Source organism: Nylanderia fulva, unplaced genomic scaffold, assembly GCF_048542155.1.
Source record: "Nylanderia fulva isolate GAGA-0341 unplaced genomic scaffold, ASM4854215v1 Scaffold3, whole genome shotgun sequence".
Classification (NCBI taxonomy): domain Eukaryota; kingdom Metazoa; phylum Arthropoda; class Insecta; order Hymenoptera; family Formicidae; genus Nylanderia; species Nylanderia fulva.
In genome coordinates, this window is record NW_028190368.1 from 3595216 (window position 1) to 3616713 (window position 21498).

The 21498-nt window shown below is 26.7% G+C and overlaps 1 protein-coding gene and 2 long non-coding RNA genes across 3 annotated transcripts; all 3 read left to right on the plus strand.

Moving 5' to 3' along the window:
• The first annotated feature begins 1985 nt into the window (after nucleotides 1-1985).
• LOC114932003 (uncharacterized) lies at nucleotides 1986-4466 on the plus strand. The gene is made up of 4 exons (XR_003819795.2): nucleotides 1986-2162; nucleotides 2765-2944; nucleotides 3405-3624; nucleotides 4269-4466. It is a non-coding gene; the product is annotated as an uncharacterized LOC114932003 (long non-coding RNA).
• A 960-nt stretch (nucleotides 4467-5426) lies between these two features.
• Nucleotides 5427-8717, plus strand: LOC114932324 (uncharacterized). Its single transcript, XR_003819881.2, has 5 exons — nucleotides 5427-5504; nucleotides 5720-5874; nucleotides 6427-6682; nucleotides 7718-7895; nucleotides 8370-8717. It is a non-coding gene; the product is annotated as an uncharacterized LOC114932324 (long non-coding RNA).
• A 1111-nt stretch (nucleotides 8718-9828) lies between these two features.
• Nucleotides 9829-12660, plus strand: LOC114932455 (uncharacterized). The gene is made up of 5 exons (XM_029304707.2): nucleotides 9829-9907; nucleotides 10794-10946; nucleotides 11397-11634; nucleotides 12066-12204; nucleotides 12394-12660. The coding sequence occupies exons 2-5, from the start codon at nucleotides 10898-10900 to the stop codon at nucleotides 12415-12417; spliced, it is 450 nt and encodes a 149-aa protein (XP_029160540.1). The 5' UTR covers nucleotides 9829-9907; nucleotides 10794-10897; the 3' UTR covers nucleotides 12418-12660.
• The last annotated feature ends 8838 nt before the right edge of the window (nucleotides 12661-21498 follow it).

Genomic DNA, 21498 nt, shown 5'->3' on the forward strand with positions numbered 1-21498 from the left:
AAATCTTTGCTCTTCTAAATACATATAATTTTCTTTAATGACATAGCAATCTTAATAATGTGTAAGTCTATTAATGCAAACAATGTTAACAATTTCTTAAATCGTAAAATGCAATCTTGTCATTTTATTATGAGCTTTGATTTTATACAAAATTACAGAAATTGTTGATATTACAAAAATTGTTGATATTTATTATTTATATAATTTTAGCTAATATTTTTATATAAAAATGAGATAAATTTCCAAAGAGATTGAAAAATCTTTATATAAAATTTTTTAATGATATAGCAATCTTAATAATGTGATAATCAACTTATTTCTTGCATAATATAAGAAAAGATCGTTAATGAATGTTTGAAAAAAACTGACAAACACAGAATATTATGATGATATAATGATGAGATTACAAAATGTGAAAAAGCGCGAAATTAAAGAACTAATCGAACGCGATTTTAATCAATAATAAAATTATTATGATATGCAACACTTGATGTATGAATACAGATGTTCTTTCAATTTCACCGTTCAGGTAATTAATTCTGTTATAGCTCGTTACAATGCTGTGTTTTCAGAGAGTGGTAAGTTCTGTATTTTTAACGGTAGAAAGAATACTTTGAACAGTAATCGTGCTCGATATGCTGCGTTATAAATTCAATTGAAATATAAAAAAATAAAGTTGACTGGTAACGATTTTTATGCAATTCCGCGTTATCTTTGTGAGAGAACCAATGGAATAAATTATTAATATATAAAGACTTCATCAGCGCGGTTTCGGTCTTTGCTGCCGTTTGTAGGGTATCGTTTTATTAATTCAAAGTAGTCATGTATATATATGAATGTATGTATGCACGTAACGTCCGTCAAAATGAAACGTATTGAATAATCGTGCAAGCATTTGGTGCACATATCTCATTTTTTTGCATCGCGAAGTGACGCGTCGCATACAATTTGAAAAAAGAAAACACAATCGGCGCTTGTTTTTGGCATCAACGGGAAATTTCTTTTTCGCATCCACCTTTACCACATCATCCGCCCTTATAGAAATTTATCACTGGTAACGCCAATTTACTATTTATTTTGAGTTGTTAATCACTTATTTCTAGTACTTTAATTACTGTATATCAGTATTTTAAGTACTAGAAATAAGTGATTAATTAGCGTTACTAGTGATAAATTTCTACAAGGGCGATTACGCATCTCGCACGCATTCTCCATTTTTTTCTTTCCGAAAATCGGCAGAGACAGTTTCAAGCAGACAAAAATATGAATAAATTGTAAATCGATGCAATTTGCAATTGCTGACGGAATAAAGATGATCTTTTTTTGTTTGCGTATACATCCGAACATGTAATTTGTAGATTTTGTTATACACATATTGCGCAAAAATACTGGTAATTGAACGTAGAATTAAGATAATACATTTAAAGTTAACTATAAATGCTGAAAAAAAAAAACAAATAATATTATATTTAGCACTTAATGTGAATATAATGCTAAGAATATACATATTAACATATACATATTAGCACACATATACGCGCGTTCAACAAATGTAGAATATTAAAAATTTACTGACATATGTATATATACATTTTTATAAAAAAAAGACAGAGTATATTTTAACATTTCTTTTCTGTGATTAGCGATTAATTTGATTTGAAGGAATAATTTAGCAATCCAAAGCAAAAATTATCGATTTTAGATTTAAATATAACGGAGAAAATCAGCTTTAGGATAATTTTATTATCTTTTACGATGAAAGTAGTAGTAAAAATCTAAAAATAAAAGAGTAAAAATCTGGATATGCTTCTTTTATATTTTATAAGTAATTAGTAATTATTTATGAAATGTCGGATTGAGTTGTCAGTGAATGTCAAGAAAGAAAGGGAGAGTATGGGTGGAAAGTAAATTTCTATACATCTATAAATTAGATATTTTGACGGAAAACATATAACACAACAAACATTTAAGGACACACAATTTCGTGCTTACAGTCAATAAGATTTAGTCAGCGATTGGATTGCGAGTCGATTAGTCGACAAATTGAAAGTATCTCGTATGTTTTTCGTATGAGTTTATGTATTGATTATTATTCTATTATTATATATTCGTGTACGCATATAACGATTTAGAGAGAGAGAAAGAGAGATTGCACGATTTTGGTAAGATTCACAAATTAATATTATAAAGTTATTATTTTTTTATGTCGAATCAGTTGATTAATACTGTGATTAGTATTGTATGTCACTTGCTGTATAATGAAATTAATCAAATTAATTTTTATTAATATATTATCTTTGCAAACACTATTATTTTTTGTAATTATAAGTTTAATAAACTCGCATATTAAGAATGTTATAATAATCTATATCGAATTGCCGTAAAATTGTCTTTACTTTCAACGCTCTATTTTAGCATGCACTTGTTTATGTATAAATTGTAAATTATTATGTATAATATATTATGCGAAGTTTTTTGTTGTTGTAAGATTTTCTGTTACTTTTTTACGTTATATTTTAATGTGTTAATAACTTGGCGAACATCAAAATCGATTATGAAATTAGTTATGAAATATAATGATTGCTTTGATTTATACGTAATTTTCAGAAATATATTTATATAGTAAATATAGTTAAGAGAAAAATCTTGTGTTTGATTTTATTATTAGATTGTCGATTTATTTGCGAAAAAGTTAAGTAAGGTATCTAAAATCAGAACATAATATGTGACATTTAATACACGAAATTATTGTTTTTATTCTTAGGTAATTGACACTTGACACGATAACGCAATATTGATAAACAACTGTTGGCTGACACAAACTGCTACCTAGTGTCTTGTCTAATTTTTTGAGAAAGCTAAACATACGCACAATATATACAGATTTTTATTATGCATATTATAGTTCAAATATTATGGATCATTCTCATAGTTTTAATCTCAGGTAAGATTAATTCATATTCCAAATGCAATATATTAAACTTATGCATTTTCTTTCATTTAATTATACATATATTTATGTGTAAAATGCGCGTTAAAATAAATCATGCATTTGTCATATAAATTGTTTGTTTTTTCCGAAATTGTTATTTTTTCAATTTTAATTAGAAAGTAATAAAAGAATGATAATAATATTGTAAAATAAAATTTTTTAAAAATAAAATATGTTTATAAATTTTATTTATCAATAATAATCTTTTATTGAAAAGCTAATTTATTATTTATAAATTTATTACTAAAATTAAAAATAAATAATTAATAAAAAATGTTTAATATAGTTATTTTAATTTACTTACAATAAATTTTGATAATAAACTTTTAACTTATTAATAGACTTAATAAAATTATAATTTATTAATGGTAGACATGTATGATTAATCGATTATCAATTATTATGTTTTCAGATGCTGCGATGAGGCCTATAGTACCATTATCAATGAGTAATACAAATATAGAATACAGTGTAGAAGAAAAAATTCAGAATGTTAAATTAGAAAATAATATAAGAGATATCACGATGTTTTATTATATATTTCAGATATTTTGTCGGGAGCGTTTTATTAGCAATTTTTTTTTAATAGGACTTCTATTTATGATAATAATGTTACGTTATACTCACTTTAGGTAATTGATTCCCTTTTCTATTTATGCTTACAAAATTTTATAATTAAATACAAATTTACATATACAAATAATTTATAGTCAACTTCAATGAAGAAAAATACAGAACAAAGTAATTAAAAAAATTTTTACATTTCATATCTTTATTCTCTATTAATTTTGTTATTAAAGAATAAAATAATAATAGTATATGTATAATTGTGTATTTAAAAGCAAACAAATTCAAAATTAGATAGAAATTATAAATTTAATAACATTTATTTGATTTAGATTAAATTATTGTTACTATAAAAAAATATTTATATTTTTAATTTTTGTATAAAAAAAATAAACTATGAAATATATAATTGTATAGTTAAATTTATCAATTTGCAATTGAAAGATAGTATCAACATTAAGTCATTGATGTCGTTACATTATTGCTTTTTAATTAAGATTTCAGTTTTTTAAATGTAATATGTATTTTTTATCGTGCAAATTATAGGAAAAATTAAGATAAATATAATATACAATATATTTCATGTTATGTTGCTTTTATCGCAAAGTGAAATAATTATTAATATTAACAATTTTAATAATCACGTCTCATTTATTTAAATGTTCTCATAATGTAAAAAATGACTTATGTTATATTTTCATCATAACAGGAAGTTTATTAGAAGCCTTTGCCCAACTTTAACAAACTGGTTGGATGATATTCTTGAAATTGATTCATCTCTCAAGCCCCAATATGATATTCTTCATCGAGTAGATAATAAGTATTATAGTTTAGATTTATGTGTATAGTAATTTTTTAAATGTATATATAACGTATAAAATATATATAATGACAATCCTGATATAAATCCTGTAATTATGAATCTAATTTAATCAGTTTCGAATAGATTTAAGTTATATTGATTAAAATATTTTTCTGGTTTTGCAACCAAAAAAGTAGTATAAAAAATTTTAGTGATTGTTTCTATGGCAGATTTTATTTTTTTGTTTTGTTGATTTGAATTATTATTTTATTATTTATTTTTTTAAATAAAATTTTAATTTTTTTGTAAATTTATTACAAAATAATTTAAAAATTAAAATATTCTTTTTGTCAGATAATTGTAGCTTCAAAAACTAATACAAGATACATAAATAAATAAAATAAATAATATATAAATATAATTAATAAAAAAAATAATTTTTAGAAACATAGAAGAACTGAAATTTTAATTTTTTAAAATATAGTATATATGTATGTTAAAGTACATATATCATTGTACTATTATATAAATATGTATATATATATATATATATATATAAATGTATAATATATAATATAATGTATAATATATAAATGTATAATATATAAATATTACATATAAAAAATACTTTAATATTAACTTCTAAAAATTTATTAAAAAGTATGTTTTTTCAAATTAATCAATTTAAATTAGATATATTTACTTTTTATAGATTAAAATACAATTATTTATGTAAAGTTTCTATCACCATATTTTAACATTGCTTTTATATTGTATTGTTGATTTATTTATTGTTTTATTCTAATAATTAGTATAATACAAATGTATTTATGTAATATTAATAGAAAATTCTATTTTTTGTATTACATATTATAAAATTTCTTTTTCAAATTAATTTTGCTATTAAATATTGATTTATAATTTCGAGTGAAATAAATGTTGTGATTATATACTGTACGAAAATTCTTTTTGTTTATATAACCTTGCTAAATAGCAAATATAAATATCTCAAGCTTTTTTCTTTGTAATCTCATTTATATTATTATTTAGTTTCAAATATTTAGTGAAAGTACGAACATCTGTACTGAATACCCGCGGCAATAAAAATTTATCATCGATATTTCATATTAGCACACAATATATGTAAGCTTAAACTAACTTTTATTTTGTCTTTTTTGTTATTTATTATAATTTATTATTTTATTTTTATATTTGTTTTATTATATAATAATTTTATTTCTTATAAAAACATAAATCGTTATAATATTTAATCTTTCTATCTTTTGTTAAGAGCTGCGTTATTAAAAAGTATAATGTCGTACATTATAATTTCAGTATTCAAAATAATTTTGTTACAGATTTCAGGAAACTGGTGTCATATCGCGAGATGACTATTTAGATGAAGAAGGTTGTAATTTCTTCTAGTTAGATTTTGTCAAGAAAAGAGTTTTCACAATGCATTTTATGATACGAACATTTATTTACACTATTATTTTTGTGGTTTTTATTCTAAGTAAGATAATAATTTATATCATAATTTTCTATAGATGATCACTTTGCTAATTTTGTTGTATATTATGTGTATACATATATTGTATATATATACAATATATATATATATATATATGTGTGTGTGTATATGTATATTTTTGTATTCATATATGTATACTTATAATGTGAAAAATAATGTTTATGTCTCTGTTTTTGGTTTGAATTTCTATTTTTGTTTTAACATTAATTACAAACATTGTAGCAAGAATGTGTGAGCCTAATTAAATACTATTTTTATATAGAATATAATAATATATGCCTATTTTTATTGCTAAGAACAGAACGTTAGGAACAGTACATAGAAATTTATTAATAATGTATTTTTACTTACAATATAAGTTGATTTATTTATAATTAATTTCTATAACAAAATTAATTCACTAATATAATAGATTTTTTTATTAATAGAATATTTTGTAACTTACAATGTACTACTTATTAATACTTTTGTATAGCAAAGTTAATTTACTTTTCTAAAAGTCATCAATTAGATTAATTGGTATTATTTTTTCAGGTATTGTAACAAAACCTAAAAACTCATCAATGTTAAATATTGATAACCATGCAGTCGTTAACGAAGAAATAAACATTTATGATAATAAATCGATAAATAATACGAATACGATAGAAAACGCACATTTTGAAAAACAGTATTATAATAATGACATATTGGATTGGGCTCTTATATATAGTGCATTTAAGATGGCCTTAAAATTACTTTCTATAATGCTTCCTTTAGCATACGTATTTTATATAATTTTAGTTCATAAGTAAGTCAGTTTTGACAATAATTATGTGTATCAGTTTATATTCAATTAATTTATTTAAGTAGTTTTATATAGGGTATAAAAAGTATTGAGAAACCATTTAACTTTACGAAAATTACGCATTGTCGAAGAAATATTTCAGACAAAATTTGTTTATAGAGTTTAAAAAGCTCTATTTACTGAGCTTAGTTTGATTTGGGTGATGCTGGTAAAATTAGAATTATTTTTAATTTTTTAAATGGAGCTACTTTATTTTTTTTTACATAAATTGATTCCTCATGATATTCGGTATAAAATGTTATAAGGATAGAGTAGCGAAAAAATGAGTACTTTACGAGATTTTAAAATCTGACATAATCTTACATAAATTATGAAATAAATTATAAAATATTTTCGATGATCTTACCTCAGTACTTTTAACAAAATAATTAGAGGAATTAATTAATCTAAAGAAAAGATGTAGTTATTTTCAAGAAAAAGTATGTAAATTGTTAGCAGTTACATATTTTTTTTTAAAAAAACTATATATTTTTTTTATATTAATTGATTTTTCTCATGATCATTTTGTGCATAATAATATTAAGGTAGGATTATTGAAAGGTGAATACTTTACGGGATATTTTATAGTTTATGTAAAATTAGGCCAAATTAAAGTAATAAATATTTCGTAAATTATTCACTTTTTGGCCGTCCTATTCTTATAACTTTTTATGCAAAATATTACGAGAAATTGATTTATATAAAAAAATATATAGTGGCTTTATTTAAGAAATTCAAGATAATCTTATTTTGACACCAAGATCAAACTGATAAGATTTGTAAATAGATCTTTTTAAATCCTACAACTTTTATTGGAAACACTTTTCTGTAAAACTTATATTTTTCGAGATTTTTCAGGATTTCCATACTTTTTCCTCACCCTGTATATGTGTGTGTGTGTGTGAGTGTGAATTATTGCAACATGTAACTAATATTATTTATGTAGAAAATGTTGCTTAATTAATCATAAATGTTTTCATTATTGGAAACGATTTTTAGATGTAAGATTTGGGATGGACAATTACTAAAACGACATTGCTATTATATTATCAATTTTTTCTTTTGGTGTTGTCGTATTCCTATCTATTTAAACGCTGATAATAATAATTCAAACCGTGCGCCTGATTACGTTGCCACTTATCGAGCAGAGTCATACACTATATATAACACAAACGATGTAAGTAAAACATATATACTAGATACTAAGTTATACATATAAAAATATATATTTATTTGATGGAATTACGGTTGTTCTGAGACACACTATGTGTGTGTGTGTGTGTGTGTAAGCGTGGGACATTGTTGAATATTTTACACATATATACGCGCAATTTGTTAAATGTTCATATATTCTTTATACATATTTAAAAGAAAAACTATTTTGAAGAAAAAAGAATAAAATACACACTCCCATAAACATATATTATATATATAAATTTATATTTAATATAATATATGCAACAAGCTTTTGTATCAAATTTTAAAAATATCTTCATCTTTTTCTTTTACTCAAATATTTATGTATATCCATCTATCTTCATAGTGCGTTTTAATCGACATAAATACAATAATTAATTTTATACAAATGAATTTTTTATATTTTTTATTAATTATATGTATAAATTAATATTATTACCATTTAATTTTGCAGGCTTCAATAGAGGATGTTTAATTTGAAATTTTGCATTGATATTATTGTAAAAAAACTGATTTAAGGATTGATAATAATTCTATAAGTATACAATTATAATTTTTAAGATATATATACAATTAACAATTTTAAGATTATTTAAGCATAATTAATATTTTATAATTTTGATCTTTAGTTCTAAGTAAGTCGTAAATTTTAGAAAATGCCTGCATATCTTGTTCTCCATTATAAATTGTTCAATTGTGTAAGCTGAAATAATCTTTGACAAACATTTATGGTGCAATGACGGTTAAAGATTACATTGTAACATTAATTCATTTTAAGTCGTATTTTAAAAAATAAACTTTGCTAGTAACATTATTAATAATTACTAATTATTAATTATTAATTATTAATTATTAATGTATTATTAATAATTTTTTTAGCTTATAACTTTACAACATAAAGTTTTAAAGTTTTATTAAAAATACGATTTTTTTGTTTTGCTTTCTTTTAACTGCTTTATATAAAATTTTTAACATTTTATATTTTTTAAATTTTATAAAAAATATATAATGAATATATAGACACATCATACATATATTTTACTAGCAAGATTAATGAAAGTTAATTTAATATTATTAGAAAATGTAAATTAGTGTTATTAAAAATGTAATGCATTTTGTATATTATTGTTGTATATAATAATACAAATATCGTTACATAATAAAACATAATAATATGATATCTAAAAATCTAGAACTTACATAAATATGTATAATATATAAACATGTAATAAATTTTTATAATTTAAATATACATTAGATAATAAATTTAAAATCTAAATTTTTATATAATGTGTATTATATATAAAATAATAAATAGATATAAAAATTTATGTACAAATTTATATAAATGCATATTTTGTAAATGTTGAATTTTCTAAAAAAAGTGTTTTTTTCAGCGATTAATTTGTGCATTAAAACTTCTAGTTTTTTTTTTATAAAAAATAACACTGTATTTGATAATACAGTGTTCTAAAATTTGCAAATAATTGGGTAATAGCAGATTCCTGAGATCATATTTTAATAGATAGTTGTGATTAAGAGTTTAATTGATCATTAAAAACTAGAATTATTAGAAGTTATCGCATTTGCATGTTTTGTTATTTTTAATTAAATAAAATATGTCTACACAATATAATTATAATTTGATAAAATAATAATTAATAATTAACATATATTTTTAATATATTATATACAATATAATAAATAATGCAGGAATTTTATATTCTAAGTGTAAATCTGACGAATATTTCAAATAAATTAAAAACTCGTATTACAAAAGTCGTTAAATTTATTTGGGGATTACTGCTGAGAAAGATATAACTCACGAGCTTATAAGAATAAACAATTTGTTTTGCACCGACAATATTATAAAACTTATGCGAACAGGATAATATATAGGTCAATAATATCTCCTATAGATTCTTCTATGAGTCGTTAGTCATAATATGTCATGCGGGCACAGAGGACATAGAGACAACAAATCTCAATTTAGTAAGATCAACAAATAACATATTATATTTATTAATTAAAGTTATTAATTTTATGTATCGAAGTAGGTCTTTTATGTAGATATCCTATGTTAGTTGCGTGTCTTCTTGGCATTTCATTGTGATCAGAAAAATTTACTAAGCAGCTATGCTCTTTTTTAAACTTATTGGCATTAATTATCATTTATATAGTAATATCAGACATACATATCATATTTTAAGCTCCGTGATATTTTACGGTACGCTACATTATTTTTTGTACGTTAATAATTTCAAGTAAGCGTATATACATAATAACATCGATGACACAATTTTTTAAGAGTATAATCATCATTTTGATTTGCGTGATATATATATTAAAAATATTAGTTTGCGTTAATTTTATTCTAAAAAATTGTTGATTTACTTGAGAATTTCACGTAAAATATTTAAAAGTAAATACTCAGTAAGTAGATCGTGTGCGATATTCAAATTTCTTTTGTTATAATTTTGTACAACGATATCACAGATATGACTATCTTGCTCTCTTTTGCGTACAACCTCATAGTTTGCTTGTATCATTACTAATATTTTTAGTTATATAATTCTCACAGATACAATTTTTACTATTACGATTTTAATTCTCTTAATTATGATGAATATCCATAATTTATGAAAACACGCTGCGGATACTGAATATTACTATGTGATATTAACTCGCGCGCAAATTGTATTTTATTTCCTTTTTTAATATCTTTGAATTTGATTATTTTTTGTTAATTTTTGTTTTTTTCGTTTTATCATGCATCCCTCTCAAGTTGATCTGATTAATCATTAAAAAAAACTTATTTTATTTATCATTTTGTGTTAAATCCTATGATTCTGATATTAAAAATGATTATTGATTTCAGGCAATTGATACGATGTTAATGACTGATTGAATAAAGACAGTTACAATCTCTTCCTATTAAATTGTTTCAAGAAAAAAGCTATAAAAGTTTTCATAATATACATTATGACGCAAACACTAAAGATCATTATTTTTATTATAATTTTGATGTCAAGTAAGATAATAATTTATATCGTAATGTTTTAAACAATCGCTTGTTTTATTTTCATAATAATAAGTACTTAGGATGTGGAACATAATATTTGTATCTATGAAAATTTTATTAAAATTTCTCCTTTTTCTTTACAGTACTAATAAAAAAAAATAAAAAATATAATTATAAAGTTAAAAATATTCTCGAAACTTATGACTATGAATATAATACATACACACTTTTTTATTGTCAGAAAATACGTAAATTAATTGTTGATACATTTTTAATATTTTAATATTATTAGTAACTTTATTAATATTATGTGAGTTTTATGACAAAAATAATTTATCAATAGTAAGTTCTTATCTAAGGAAGTGTTAATTAATTTTGACGATTTTTAATATATATTTAACAAAATAAATATTAACGATAAAAATGTACAATCAATTACTAATTGAAATTATTTTTTAGATACCGTAACGCACTTACCATTGTCTAACAGTACTTTAAATACAGTATATCCAATATTTGATAATATGCAAAATAAATCGGAGGAGTCTATAAAAGAGACGACGATACAATATCAACTTGATATTGATGCTCTTTGGAATTGGATACTTCTTGTTTGGACTACATTAAATCCTTGGGTAGCAATTTTGCTAACGTCAATTATTCTGGTGTTTATATTATGTTTGCTTTACTGGATCAGGTAATCAATTTCTCTATAAATATTTATGCTTAAATTTTATAATCAATTAATTAAATTTAAATATATATAAGCAATAAGTAACAAAGAATTATTATTAATGTTGTGGTAAAAACAATTTTTGTTCCTTTTTAACTTTTTCAAAGATATCAAAATTAATTGTAATTCTTTTGACTTCTTAAAATATTTTTTAAACTGTAGTATATTGTACAGTATTATAAAAATTGAGAAATATGTTAAATGCGCCGTATAAATTTTATATATATATACACATATATATGTTAGAATATGGAATAATTACTAACTGCTGCATATATATTTTAATTTTTGATTTTGTGTCCACATTCTTTAAAATAAGCATTTTCTTAGATATATTCTATTATTGAAATTTATAATATCTATAAAAACGACTTTTTTATATTTAATTCGCACAGAAAATATTTTACCGTTTTTATAAACTGTTCCGGCTTCACTCCTGAATTTGAGTTTCCTCTTAAGTTTAGAACCCGAATCACAACTATTCCTCGTCGACAAAATAATGTTAATTTTACGGAGGAGTGTGAAATGCAGACTGTAAGTAAAATAAATATGCAGTGAATTTATATATGTATAATATACATTATATAATCAACTAATCTAATATAATATTATAAAATATATTATAATAGAATATGCTATAAACATATATAATTTATATTATAATAAACCAATTCATTTAAGACATGTTACCAATATTATATTATTAATAATTTAATTTTATAGGTACCAATAACAGAAAATGTATAATAAACAAAACTTGCATTATTGTGTAACGTATATAGTTGTAATAAGTTAGTTGTAATACATATATTTTTCTTCAAAGAGAATTTGTATATGAATATCAAATTTTCTAAATCTAATTGATATATGTAGTTAAGCATATCTATTAAATACCTACATACATTTGTAGCAACCACATCTTTTAGTGCACAATTTAAAAAATCGACAATTGCTTTGGTGGCCTACGTCTTTATTATTTTTATTCGTATAATTAATGTCGTCTTTTTTGTAACAAATATTTATGTTTATGATGTATGCATAAATCTAATGAAATAAAAATACAGAATAAATTTTTATTGTTTTCCAAAAATATAATATTTTCTTGCTTCTCTCATATATATATATATATATATATACTTGACACCTCATTTTCGCTTTTTTTATTCTGGAGATTGCACAATTGTAGGTACTCGCTCGCATCGATGTGTAACCTGTCGATCAGTCGTGTCCGCGTTCCATCATTCGTCACGGAAACGGGATTACATTGGTCCCAATTTTTGACCAGCTTTGAACGTTATCCCTAGACGTCCTTTGACCCGATTGACGTCTGAAATCGCATCATGTAGCAACGTTGCAAGGGCGGTGTGGCGCACTCGAAATGTTACGGAATCAGTTTAACTTCCTCTCTCTCTCTCTCTCTCTCTCTCTGTTGGGGAAAGCTGCCCCCGAAAAAAAGGGCATTTCTCCCGACTCTGGAGTAGCAGTATTTGCCGCAGTGGCAGCGCTCACTTTCCGCGGTGAAATTACTCGTACCACTCAGCAAAATTGAAGGAAAAATCTTTGATCCCCGTGCGATTCCCCACTCGAATGCGATGTTTCGCATCTGTCACGCAAAGCGAACCTTTTGATGTACAGCGACGCGCATTTGCATGACGCGGCCGGCGAATAAATTTTTCATCGGTGAGATAAAAAGCACTTTTTCTTTCTCTTTTTGTGATATAAGTGCGTAAGAGTCAGTGGAGATTTCCTCGCAATCAAGAAATATGAATGAGAAGAACGTCGCATAAAATGTTACCAATCCTAAACTAGGATCCAGGTAGGATTCTTCATCTACTAAACTCTGCGTGCGATTAATATCAAAAATAATCAAGTTACTTTTTACTTTGATATATTTTGCGCCACGAGAATTCTTCACGGAAAAAGAACCGAAGCATCTTTATGTGCTACGTAATATTAGAAATTTAAGGGAGACGTGTTACTTGGGATCTCCGAGTATCGCGAGACGTAAAGTGCAGGCAAAGAGAGATAAGTCGTTGGCGATGTTATCATTCCGCTTGCGGTCTCTTCGCGGCGGAATCATCGGTAACGCTCATCACGTACGGGAGCATTTCTGATTCCGCGATGGCTTTACGTCATATCCAGACGAAAATTGGAAAATGCTCTTGATTTTCGTCGGCGTAACCACCGCTCAACATCTCATCGCCGCCGATGCTCGCAACCCTGTACACCCCTATTGCAGGCTGATTGCACACGTTTCGTATTACTGCACGATCATTGGGGAATAACGTTTGCACTATACGTTCGTTGGCAGCTGATAATCGTCCCGCGAGATCGGCGAGCCGCAATAAAGAATATCAAGTAGCGAATATAAACGGAATAACTATTAATATTATATTGGGTGATCGATGGATTGTGAAAGTAACGTGAATGGATGTGTATTTAATATTTTCTACGATAGATATGGAAATTACATATACCTAACAATATCTAATATTTTTGAATTATCGATTTTTTCCGCTTTCCGCTTTTCGATGTAATCTAGGCTTGATGTTTCTCCTTAAGAGAAATACTATCGTGGAATTTCAAGAGATGAGTTTTTAAAAAAGCAATGAATTTTTAGGCGGAGAATAACGTGTTCTTTCGGGATCACCTGCACACAATGCTTATATACGAGGAAAACAAAATATATCGCTCTCGGGAGATCTCCCGAGCGAGAAAGTGAATCGATCGGAGAGCCTCTCCGGAAAATAACCGTGACAGAGTTATACGAGCGATCTCTCAATCTCGTCAATGGATTCTTTAACGTCACACTTTCAATCGACATCTCGCGCGCAACGTGTACGAAACGATAGGGTAGAAAGAGGAGGAAAGTTTAACACAAGCACACAAGGAATAGAAAGCAAACACATACCTGTATGTACACACACAATGCATACACGTACATATATATATATATATATATATATAGAGGGTGAATGGGGGCGCGAAGCGATATAGAGGAGAAAAAGCGGACCGGCTTTCGCCCGCGGCCGTGATATTACGTAATAAATCATCCGAATCTCGCGATGTCATACAATATGGGCCTGTGTGCAGGTGAGCGACGTCTATACCAATTTTCATTCCGGCGCGACATTCGACGTTCTCGCGCCCTTTCGACCCTGCCCTTTCTGCACTCGGCTGCGGCTGCAGCCGGCACAGCCAATTCTATAAACCGGGGCCTTCCCGCGCGTTTCCGTTGACCACCGGAGATTAATTTTGCTTCACGTTCTTCCCGAACTCCCGCTTGTATATATCTCACGCCGGGATCGAATGCGTCGACGAATCACGGTATATCTCGTCGTCGCTAACCAAATCGAGTCGCTTCGAACTTTTTTTTCGATTTTGTCGAATATTCTTCTAATGGGTATATGTTGGAAAAAGAAATTCAAGATGCATTCAATTACATGAAAAGTTATATTTTGGTAATATGTATCAATTGTGAATTATAGATTGTTTAAAATGAATGAAAAAGAAATTATGAGAAATAATGAAAGAAATAAAAAGTGAAATAAAAAGAAATAGTAAAAGAATAAAATGTGCATAGAAAAAAAAGGAATCCTTGATTCAAGTATATTTTTATTCTTGAACGCTATTTGATTGATTTAAGCATAGAATGCTCTTTGTAATCACAAATTTTCATTTGCCTTATTAATAAATAAGTTTGTGTAAAGTATATTTTATCTTTAAGATATATTCTTGTTTTAAAAATCGCATATGGTAAAAACAAACTTAGTCACATTTGAACTAAGAATTATTATATATATTTGAAAGTACCGCTTATATCCGATGCACACTTGTCACTTGTCCTTGCAATATTTATAAGTAAATTTCAGCTTCAACCAAGAATATTTTGCACTTTGTTTTAAGGATAAATTATCCTTTATCCAAAATTATTTATATTTGGTGCTATTATAAGGATAAAATATACTTGAATCAAAGCATATTTGCATTCTCTCAAGGATACTGTTTTTTCTGTGATTGGAAAAAGAAATTCAAGATGCATTCAATTACATGAAAAGTTACATTTAGTTAATATGTATCAATTGTGAATTATGGATTGTCTAAAATGAATGAAAAAGAAATTATAAGAAATAATGAAAGAAATAAAAAGAAATAGTAAGAGAATAAAATGTGATTAAAAGAATAATTAAAATTAGTTAATTTTTGTTTTTTTTCTGCAATCGAATCCACATTGAAAGTTAATCTATCAAATTTTGCTTCACGTTTTCCCGAGGCTTGGATATCTTATGCGATCGAATGTGTCGACGAATCACGGTTCACGGTATATCTCGTCGTCACTAATCAAATTGAATCTTTGAACTTTCGATTTCGTCGAATATTCTAATGGATATGTTTAAAAAAATCCAAAATGCATTCAATTACATTAAAAAGTAACATTTTGTTAATATATATAGTATATTATGAAATATTTAAAAATCAATTGATACAAAGTTTCGCTCGTATATTGAAAATACAACTAGTGATAGATAAAAAGGCCAACTTATCGAGCAATTATTAGAGTTGTTCTGTCAAATAAAATTTATTCCATGTATAAACTAAACATAAAACATTATGTGAAAGCTACAAACATTCTATACTCAAACTTAAGCGAAAATTACAATTATTATAAAATAAACGTTTCAACCGCACACGGTCTTCCTCAGTATTATATTACAGTAATTATTAAAAAATACAAAATCATACAAAAATTCCACATAATATTGAAAATTAATGTTAGTTCTTCAATAAGAGTCGAGAATTTATGAGCAGTTAAAGCGTGTTTCAATCCGTCATATCCAACAAATGTTCGCCTCGATATGATCTTTGATTTTAATCAAATCTCGAAAAGTTTCATCGTTAATATGCGAGATAATTACTGTAATATAATACTGAGGAAGACCGCGTGCGGTTGAAACGTTTATTTTATAATAATTGTAATTTTCGCTTAAGTTTAAGTATAGAATGTTTAGAGCTTTCACATAATGTTTTATGTTTAGTTTATACATGGAATAAATTTTATTTGACAGAACAATTCTAATAATTGCTCGATAAGTTGGCCTTTTTATCTATCACTAGTTGTATATGAAATATTTAAATTTTTGAATACTTTATAATTTAATAATATGTATCAATTGTGAATTATAGATTGTCTATAAATGAATAAAAAAGAAATTACGAAAGACAAAAATTTAAAAAATAATTAAAATTAGTAATTAATTTTTGTTTTTTTCTGCAATAAAATCAACAATTGAAAGATATAATCTATCAAATTTTGGGAATAATTATGAAGTTAAAATGATATTCATGAAAATAGCTGTAATGTGTGCGCACGCGACTCCTCTCGGGAATTCCCACGAAAGTTCAACTCGGGCTGGAGGTCGTTCGCGCTTTTAATACTGCTGGTGTTAGTCGTGAAAATAACAAAGCAGCGGTCGATTCAGCTTCGAGTGTGGTTTCCGTAGAGCTTCGGTTGAACGTGTTAAGTATTGTGCGGTTTAGCTTGGCCATTCTAGTGATCGAGTTAAATGGCGCATTGATCAAAATTAAATACTGTGAGACAGCTATTAATGCTACCTTTTTAATCCTGTTGCTTTATCCTGTTGCTTTAATAATAAATAGCATTTGGACCGCTCGACGCGATAAATATATACGTGCATAGAATATTAATTAAATCACATACATACAAAGAATTATAATAAATCCGCGCGCGCGTGAAAAATTAAGCCGTATAATTTTAATTATTTATAATGTGTTTCATGTTTCAAGCAGTCATACATGTGCAATTCTATGCGCATTTGTAAAGATTTATTTTATATAGAAAAATTTTTGCAATGCGTAAATATCCACAGTTTTCAATATTTTTCATTGAATTGTTTTATTACAGGGAATCGTATTTACGCATGTATGTAACGTTTTTTTTGCAACTATTATAAATATTCAAACGAAAAAGCAAAACCGAGCGTATATACCATATATCTAATATAAGTAGTATACATATTTTCAAAAGAATTAGAATTAAGCAGGAATTACTGAAATAAAATTATTTGTTAATTTATATTTTTGTTGACTCTGTAAATTATTAGTTTATACAATTTTTGACAATTTTTTTTACTTTATTGCGTATGAAATACATATTTTTATCTCGGCAACATTAAAAAGGACGATTGATTAAATATTTCTGACATGAAAAATTTAATTAAATTATTAATCTAGTTACTTGTATTATTTAAGAGGAAAAGATTAACTATAACTACTTACTGTAAATAAAACAAATGCAAATGAAAGTAATGCGAGATAAAATCGCAGTTTTATTTCGAGAACGCTGTTGCAGATTGTAAATTCATTAAGTTAAAATGCTTCTACAAAAATTGCATGTATAATCTTATTAAATAGCGTATTATTTCACAAAATTACTTATATTATATATTTGCAAATTATAATTAATTGCGATTCTAACATACAATATAAGTCTGTGTCAAGCAGAAGTTATCTATAACATAAATAATTTATTTGTTACATGTTAATATCAAATAGAAAGAAAGAGAATCAATGAACAAATATTACCTAAATTATTTATACACTGATAAGATAAAATCATTAATTGTTCTACACTTCTAACATTTATTATATAGTTAACAATCTCTCTGTGGAAAAAATGTAATTGCGCTTTCAAATATTTCCTCTCTTTCTCCATTATCCGCATAATTGATGCAAAAAGTGTGATTTTATCTCATAAACGTTAATGCAGTTACGCAAAGCGAGTCGCAAGGCAATTGCAATTGCAACTTTAATATCATTACAACCGCTTTAAGCTGCGAAAGTCGCGGTGTCGCGCTCACGTTCGCTTTTCGAAAAAGACAGCTTCTTGCTTTCTCTGATCCTGCTTGTTAATAGCTCGTTTCGTCACCGCGCGATTGTAGCTTTCGAGAGAAGCTTGTGAGACGTCCCTTGAGACATTGTGATCCGAAAATATCGAACAAACGGTAACTTAGTTCGGGGATCTTGGCTTCTCTCTTCGTGAATTCTCAGGGTTCTCAGGGTTGAAAAGCGAAGCAGATTCCTCTTGAAGATCATCACTTGACTTTTGACGAGCGAAAGAACAATTTACATCACTGAATGCTGGATTTATTCGGTTGTCGCGTATAATATGTTTTCGAAAAATATAACAAAATCCTTTTCATTCTGATCCAAAGATTTTTTCTCTAGTCGAATAATATAAAATTATTGTGTTATAGTCACTTTGCAACAAGTGAAAGTGAATGAAGAGCAAAGTAACAATATTCCATTATTCTTTCGTTCCAGCAATTTCTGCAATTTGAAATTGCAGATTAAAAATAATCGACCAGCTTTGGCGTTAACAATATTTCTGTTAATACATTCAAACCATTTTTCTGTTTAATAATATAAAATGTAAGGAATAAACTCTAGATCTCTCAATTTGATCGATGTTACATCGTCAACTTGTTGATCTGGTAAAATACAGAAAAATAACAAATAAGGAAGGAAAGTATCATGTTGTTTCGGTTATTTTTTTCATTTGTGATTTGAAAAAGAAAAACAATTCTTGTTTTTTTAAAAGAGAGAGATTATTAGCAAGATCAGTGAATTTATCATAGAAAAGAATGGATGAAAATTGGAAAAAATAGGGTTTATAAAAAAATGTTCTGGTTTGTGTTACGGGAAAAGATTGGAAAAAGTTCTCCCTTTTTTATTTATTATGCACGGAAAAAAATGTTTACAGTATAAATTACATGAAAAGCACATTTTCTTTTGCGACTTTATAAAGCTGAAATATAATTACATCAGAATATTTAGTATTACTATGAAAATTATAAATTATGCATTTGTTTTATTGTTATCAATAAAATGTAATTATTAAATATAAAAATATTATGTTAACATTTCCACAAATACAACAATTATATTGTATACTTTTTACTATAATATTTTCTTCGTGTACCGTAAACATTAGCGAGAATGGAGCAATTCAGTTTGTTAATATATAATTGCGGTTCGGCGTTTTTCGAGCTCAAACAAGTCAAACTCACGACCGATATGTTTTACGAATTTTTGCGAGCATCCGCGTTTTTTACGCGAATAAAGGCAGGCTTGTGTGTTTGCCGTATTGGTCTGTTCGAACGAAAACGCGCCGAATTTGCGGCGCTGTTTACGCGAAAAATTCACGGCGCGTTTGGTTTTTCTCCTCCCTTCTACTTTTATTTTTTTATTTCTCATTTAGCGACGGTATACGTCAATGCTGACAAGCCGATGGCGTGTTATTTAACCGACGAATTTACACGCGCACGTGGTCGACGGGACAGGGATGGAAGGAAGGGTGGAAGGGGAAAAGGGAGGGCAATGCGTGTCGCGCGACAAATCCCTTTTTCATCCCCTTTTCACCCCTCGACCCCGAAAATTTGGCGCAATCCGCCGAAATCGGTGACCGCGAGCGTTTAATTTCGCGGTGTATCGAATTTTATCCTCTTTTGTTTTGTGTATTGCATACGATGCGTTACTGTCGCCGGTATAAGTTACGTAGTTAATGTAGCATTGTGGAAATGCGTGAAATTTTCCCAACTCTCCATTTCCGGCGCTCGCGATGCATTTCCGCAACGTTGCGTTTTGTGGCGATACGTCGCGTTCGGTGCATGTATCCGTGCGATTGATATGAGCAATAGACAATAATTTCATTGACGCGACGCATCGATCGAGAAGTATAATTCATTAATTGTTCGCGTCGCTTTTTATCTATTTTTTTTTATTCTGAAGTAAATTCTTTTTTTTTTGCTAAATATATTTACATTTTTTTAAAAAAAGTACGACCATTCTCTCGACCGTACTGGCAAATATTATTTATTAAATCACAACGTTTCGACCCTTCTTTGAGTCCTTATCAAGTGTGATTTGTGAAAATAAAATTAAAATTATAATTTTAAGATGTCAAGAACGAACATAATGTCGGTTTGCACTATATTCGTTCTTGTGACATCTTAAAATTATAATTTTATTTTTATTTTCACAATTCATTAATTGTTCGCGTCGCTTTTTATCTATTTTTTTTATTCTGAGGTAAATTCTTTTCTTTTGCTAAATATATTTATATTTTTTTTAAAAAAGTACGACTATTCTCTCGACCGTACTGGCAAATATTATTTATTAAATCACAACGTTTCGATCCTTCTTTGAGTCCTTATTAAGTGATTTGTGAAAATAAAAATAAAATTATAATTTTAAGATGTCAAGAACGAATATAGTGTCGGTTTGCACTATATTCGTTCTTGTGACATCTTAAAATTATAATTTTATTTTTATTTTCACAAATCACTTAATAAGGACTCAAAGAAGGATCGAAACGTTGTGATTTAATAAATAATATTTGCCAGTACGATCGAGAGAATAGTCGTACTTTTTTTTTAAATTCTGTCTGGCGATTCTTAAATATCTACGTTTTTATTTACATTTTTGTTTGCACGAAAAAAATTCTTGCCTTCTTTCTTCCTAATAATTTATTATTATAAGATAATATGGGGTATGACAGTTATTGCAAACAACGAAAAAAAAAAAAAAAAAAAATGTACGCGTGCGATTCCGCGACGAAAATCATAAAAGCGATCAAATTTCGGTTGTTTTATCGTTCGGCAGAAGCGAAACGGAAACCACGAATATGTCAAGCGTGGATTTCCATAGCGCTAAATGAAATTTCCTGTATAAAGGGAAACAAGGGGGTGAAAAGAGAATACCGATGCGTGGCACAATTACTTTGTTACGCGAGACCGTACTGCTCAACGA

Excerpts from the sequence above, each read along its gene's own strand:
- LOC114932455 (XM_029304707.2), top strand. The coding sequence starts at position 10,898 with ATGACGCAAACACTAAAGATCATTATTTTTATTATAATTTTGATGTCA. Across the intron at positions 10,947-11,396 it reads TATTATAATTTTGATGTCAA|ATACCGTAACGCACTTACCA; the intron begins GTAAGATAATAA and ends ATTATTTTTTAG. Across the intron at positions 11,635-12,065 it reads TGTTTGCTTTACTGGATCAG|AAAATATTTTACCGTTTTTA; the intron begins GTAATCAATTTC and ends TAATTCGCACAG.